Below are 6474 nucleotides of genomic sequence, written 5' to 3' on the forward strand. Positions count from 1 at the left end.
TATATATATATATATATATATATATATATATATATATATATATATATGTGTGTGTATATATGTATGTATGTATGTATGTATGTATATGTATATGTATATGTATATATGTATGTATTTATATATACAGAGTGCATAAGGTATTTGAGAACAAATTCTTTTTTTTTTTTTAGAAAAATATACATATAACAACAGGAAACAGCTTTATTAACACTTTACCATGCAGAATATTCTGTCAAATGTAACGCTTATTCATTCACATCGTTTTGAATAAATCATGCATTTATTTCATAGCTTTGGTATTTTGATGATGTGATTGTATATTTTTAGAATGACATTGTAGGATAGGTGTGAGAAGCTAGACCTGGCAAGTTTGAACATAAAATGTGTAGAATATTTGGGCTGGATATGGCTGGTTTAAATGCTAAGGATTTAATGAAAGAATTTGTACATATAATCTAGATTATCTTCTTTATAATTTTATTGAATACATCCGCCTTCAGCATTGATAACTGTTTCTATGCAAGTTCTGAATCATTTACATGTTCAAATTAAATGGTCCTGGTTCAGATTGACTATGGTGGCTTTCAAAGAATTCTTGGTGATGCAGGGATGTCAATTGACCTTTCTTTCAACAATGCTCCACATGTAGTAGTCCAATGGATTGAGATCCGGTGAGTTTAGGACCCAAATGTTAGGATTACATGAGCATGGAAATTGTCAGCCATCATTTCTTGGGTGGCTTGAATCTTATGTGACGATGCAGAGCAAAAACCTTATGCTACATGGCAATGATGATCTATAATAATAAATGCAAAATTCTGTCTGTTCGTCCAGGACCCCTGTATCTCAGTCTACATTTGCTCTACATAGACATATTATACATTTTTGGAATCAGGATGATCCCAGGATTGAAAGTCTGCCCTTCATTTGGTTCTTGAACATTCAGCATTGGGATCAGGTCTGGATGAGGATTTGTTATATGCTAAAAATTGAAAATTCAAATTTTAAAAGAACTCCGAACATTTGTGAACTTACAAGTTTTTCATTTAAACTGAATTTAAAGCAATACCATATTGGTGAGGTAAGACCATATTGGTAGGATACCAATAAATGCTTTATTATTATTAATCTGTTTTGTCTTGGTCCGCAGACCCAATTAGCCCTCTGCAGTAGTTAGCTTAAAAGAGTGCAGCTTTTAAGCTACTATTTAATATAGCTGTAGGATCAGACCTGGGAGATAAACTGGAAGAAAACTGAATAATTAATCTATTATTTCACATTTATCATTTATTATGCCTTAATATATTGTCAATTTAGCAATGAAAGGGTTCAAGGGAGTGTCATTGTCAGGCTATGATTAGGGCATGAGTCGGCCTTAATCTCAAGAGATGAAATGCAAATCAGAAACAAATGTATTTAACCTCAGAAATAAAATAACAACATTAATTACTGCAACAACAGCAAAACAACAAGATTGAGCAAAATACAGAGTTATTGATTGCCTAATCAATCCATAAATTAACTGATTGAAAATAACTTACTTGGATCATCTGTCTCTTCTTCGTCGGTTTTATTTTTCTGTAAAAATCTTTTGCCTTGGTTTTCTTTGGAGGAAATAGGTTTCTTACCCCCTCTCTCTTCATTTCGCTTTTTGATAAACTCACTGATGTGGATTTTTTTACCTGCTCCTCCGTTATAGAGGAAAGGGGTCACATCTTTAATGATTTTTTTGTCCAGTTCATTGTGATCCTTCATATTCTTCATACATTCCACAAGTTCCCCGCCGCCTTTCAGATCGACCAATTTATAAAGTTTCATGCCTGTTGTGTTGGCTTGGGCCTTCACTCCAAGTGGCACTTTGGACAGTTTCACCCCCATCTTTAGATGTTTCGGCTTCTATGTCACAATTACAGGTAAGTTTTAATTTTATTATATTTTTTAGTTTTTCTTTTATTCTTATTCTTATTCTTATTTTACGACAGAAGTTAAAATACTTTTCATTGAGTCAAAGTCAAAATCTCAAACCTCATCAGACCCTTACTTCAATAACTTCCGGCAACAGCTTGATCAGTTTGATGTGTGTGTGTGTGTGTGTGTGTGTGTGTATTCCTGGGAAGTTATTATTGTGAATGTGTTTATGCTTGCTTATATGTATGTGCATGTGTTTTAATATTACTGTTATTATTATTATATATTATATTATATCATATACACATATGATTAATATGTGTGTATATATATATATATCTTTATAAATATATATATATATATATATATATATATATATATATTATATATATTATATTATATTATATTATATTATATTATACATATAGTGTGTATATATATTGTATATATATTATGTATAGATATTGTGTGTGTATATCTATACATACATATATGTGTGTGTGTATGTGTGATATTTATACACACAGGCGTTTGTGTGTACTCAGAGAAGAAAAATGCACTCCATACATGTAAGAGAGTAATTAATTTCTCAAAGCAGATGGTTCTTTCCTTGAGGACTCCTAGTTTCTTGGCTTCTGTGTGTTCATTCGTTCAATAGACAAGAGAGTAAGCGGAAGAGAGTGAGAGGAACAGAAAGAGATAGAGACAGACAGATAATTAGACAGAGAGTGTATATATATATATATAATTCTCAGCTATATAATTCTGTCCTTTACTTATCTTCTCCCAGATAAACACAGGCTTGAACACAGGACCACAAATTCCCAAATGACAGACAACAGTTCAAGGTTTGTCTCCTTTTATTTTTATACATTTCTTCTCATTTTGTTGGATTTTTTGATATTTCCTTGGCATTTTTTCTTCTCTTACAGTTTCTCAATTTTTTTTCAATAAAATAGCATCAATGTTACCACTATATTCTTTTCCGTCCAATTTCATATATGAATAGCCCAGTAATTCTGTAGGTCAGTAATTCCATAGTTCCGTAGTTCTATAGTTCTACAATTCCATTGTTCTGTTATTCTGTAATTCTGTAGTTCTAAAGTTCTGCTATAGACCTTTAGTCTTTTCGTTCTATGGTTAATCTAACTCTTTTTATTCTGTAATACTGTAGTTCTGTAGTGAACTTCTATTCTGTAGATACAGAATATCTTTTGCAAAGAAGAGAACAAGGGAAAGAAAATAAATGAATAAAAATATAAATAAATAAATAGTCTTGTCTGCCTCTAGCAACATTTCACACACACACACACGCACACACACACGTATGTATGTATGTATGTGTGTGTATGTGAGTGTGTGCATGTATGTATGCGTGCTTATGCGTTTGTATGTATTTATGTATATTTGAAGGTATACTGTGTGCATGTGTGCTTGATTGCATGCACGTGTGTGTGTGTATGTGTGTGTGAGTGCGCGCGCGTTTTGCTAGTGGAAAAAAAGTCAAACAAAACAAAATGCAAGAGAAGATAATTGCAGAGACCAGAAAAGTAACATGCACACACACACACACACACACACACAAACACACACACACACACACACACACATACACACACACACTAACATACACAAACAGACACATACATACATGCACTCATATGTATAATGTGCATATGTGAATTTGTGTGTGTGTGTGTGTGTGTGTGTGTGTATAGTGCATGTCACTATTAATGGTCTTGGCACTGAAGGGAGAAAACAGGAAGAACCACCACCACCACCATCACCATCATCATCATCACTATCAACATCATTTCCCACCACCACCTTCATACAACTCCTACCCTCGACCCCGCCACCGACTCCACTTTCGACACCCCCACCCCCACCACCACCACTACAACTACAAAAGATTTTCCGAATGAATGAATTAATAGCCACTTATGGCATTAATGTCAATGGCAACCAGTGTATGTTATGTATGGATGCATGTGTGGGTGGATGGTTGGATGTGTGTATGTGTTTGTGTATATATCTAATATATATATATTTATATGTGTGTGTGTATGTATGGTTTTATGTATGTATAGGTATGTGTTTGTATGTACTTATTTATGATTGAATGCATACATACACACGCACAATGTATATGTGTGTGTATGTATGTATATATGTATGTATGCATGTACATGTCCAGACACATACACAGCTGATATCTTGAGTATTGAGGCGATGGTGCACAAGCAACGGTTACGTTGGACTGGACACCTTATTAGACTGAAGGATAGCAGGATTCCTAAGCAGATGCTATAGGGAGAACTTGTGAATGGAAGGAGACTCCGACAGAAACCAAGGCTGCGCTTTAAGGACTGTGATATGCAGGACACTGACTGGGAGAACAATGCCTGTCATCGCCACAGATGGTGGAAGCAGGTTAAGGAGGGGATCAACACTTTTGAGAGAGCACGTATCCAGCATGAAGAACTTAAGCGAGCTGTGCAAAAAATATATATTTGTGTGTGTGTGTGTGTGTGTGTGTGTGATTGTATAAGTATATATATAATTTAAACTTATATATATATATAGAAGGTGGAAGATATGAGAAGGTTTATTGATCACTACAACTGTTTGGACCCATCTAGCATTGATCCCTTATGGGTGGGATACTGAACATCTGGTTTTGGTGTATCTGTTGGTGTAGATGTGTCTCCTCAGGTGGTTACAAAATATATCTCACTAAGATGATGTCTGTTCTGCAAGATTTCTTCTTGGAAGGCATATACGAAAGCAGTAAATTAAAGGAGACAGCTTCATTATTATAGAAGATTAATAACAAATATCAGATATTTCGTTGTGTCTGGGGAGAGTCATTCTCTTTTGGTGCCTTATTATTTGACACACTCACCGGTAAAGTTTCCACTCATTTACTTATTTATTTTTCCTAAAATTTTCGTTGTGTCTTGCAACCTTTTCAGATAATGGACAGGGTCAACAACTATTGAAAAGATTGCAAGACACAATGAAAATTTTAGGAAAAATAAATAAGTAAATGAGTGGAAACTTTACTGGTGAGTGTGTTAAATAATAAGGCACGAAAAGAGAATGACTCTCCCCAGATGCAACAAAATATGCTTCAACACACGAACTCACATAAAGAATCTGGCAAACCGAATCCAAAAATGAAGTAAAATATCAGATAGAAAAAGAAACAAATACACAAATACAGCAAAAAAAGTATTATATGTAACCATTCGTAGAAGTAGATGTGCAGACATCCTCACTTACATAGTTTGGTGCAAACTTACAAGAGGACATAAGCACATGGTTTGGTGCTCATATGCTATCCCAGTGAATTAAACAGATATTAACCCATTTTAACCCAGGTTAACCCTGTCGAAATTTTGATGATAGTTATACGAATAGGGATAACAAAAGATATGGAAGTACCCAGTTAACCTTTATTGCAGTAAATAAACCAAACACAATGATTAAACAAATACAACAAGCCCTGTTTTGCGTCCAGTTAAACTCTATTGAAGTAAGTAAACCAAATACAACTGTCCCCAAATGAGGACGGTGGGTTAACATGGGTTAATGAACTCAGTGCCTAAAAGTGGCTAATGACACAACACCGCTTGGTGAGGAGACACAGATTCTGTGGTGGGGTTCACGAAGTCTGGCTGATATACTTATCGCATCTCAGATTGGAGCCTGGTGTAGCCATCCGGTTTCACCAGTCCTCAGTCAAATCGTCCAGCCCATGCTAGCATGGAAAGCGGACGTTAAACGATGATGATGATGACTTGTAGAGTCATGAATATGTACATAAATACAGACATAGTAGATGTCTATTTTTTGTATGTATGGCTAATGAAATAACCAATAGCCTATAGAAAATATTAATACCAGCATAAAGACCACCAGTGTAGATTTTGATCGTGTGGTGAGTTGTACTTATTGAGAGGCTAAAGTTGTTATTCATCTCACATTAATCAGTATACAATGGCCATGGAGAACCATAGTGATATTGTTAACTAGTGTAGCATTGTGTTTATAAGAAAGGAGAGGTTACGGGTAATTCATCCATACATTTATGTAAATCATGGTTATTAATTTGGTCAATGGTTACTCAAATTCGTTCCCACTGCACTGTGCGAAAGTGCAAAGATAATCTAACAACAAGTTAATAAGAAGTGTACTTCCTGATATAGAAGAGGGCAATCGACAGAAAAATATGGACAGATAAACAGAGAGATAAATAGAATGATAGACATATAGATAAGAGCAGGGGATAGGGGAGGTGATATGGGTGGGGGGGAACGGCATAGGGGAGGTCACATGGGTGAGGGAGGGGATGGGGTAGGGAAGGTGGAGGGGTAGGAGAGGTGACGAAGGTGGGGGTAGCAATGGTGGTAGAGATTTGGCACCCAGAGAGGTCTTCAGTGTAAGTGGCCTAATCCTAGGTAACGTCATGTAACTGTAGACACACAATAAATGTTTATGTATGTAAATGTATATATATATATGTATGTATATATATATATATATATATATATATATATATAT

At 35.0% G+C, this 6474-nt stretch overlaps 2 protein-coding genes across 2 annotated transcripts in view; one reads left to right on the forward strand and one right to left on the reverse strand.

Moving 5' to 3' along the window:
- LOC106873499 (transient receptor potential cation channel subfamily V member 5) overlaps positions 1-2122 on the reverse strand; it is a 45579-nt gene extending 43457 nt beyond the window's left edge. Inside the window, exon 1 of the mRNA XM_052975686.1 lies at positions 1542-2122. Coding sequence (XP_052831646.1) covers positions 1542-1878 — 337 coding nt within the window. The 5' untranslated portion in view covers positions 1879-2122. The remainder of the gene's footprint in view (positions 1-1541) is intronic.
- Positions 2123-2721: 599 nt separating this feature from the next.
- LOC106873503 (protein FAM166B) overlaps positions 2722-6474 on the forward strand; it is a 16999-nt gene continuing 13246 nt past the window's right edge. Inside the window, exon 1 of the mRNA XM_052975738.1 lies at positions 2722-2756. Within this exon, the coding sequence (XP_052831698.1) occupies positions 2737-2756 (20 nt within the window). The 5' untranslated portion in view covers positions 2722-2736. The remainder of the gene's footprint in view (positions 2757-6474) is intronic.

This window comes from Octopus bimaculoides, chromosome 22, assembly GCF_001194135.2.
Source record: "Octopus bimaculoides isolate UCB-OBI-ISO-001 chromosome 22, ASM119413v2, whole genome shotgun sequence".
NCBI classification, from domain to species: domain Eukaryota; kingdom Metazoa; phylum Mollusca; class Cephalopoda; order Octopoda; family Octopodidae; genus Octopus; species Octopus bimaculoides.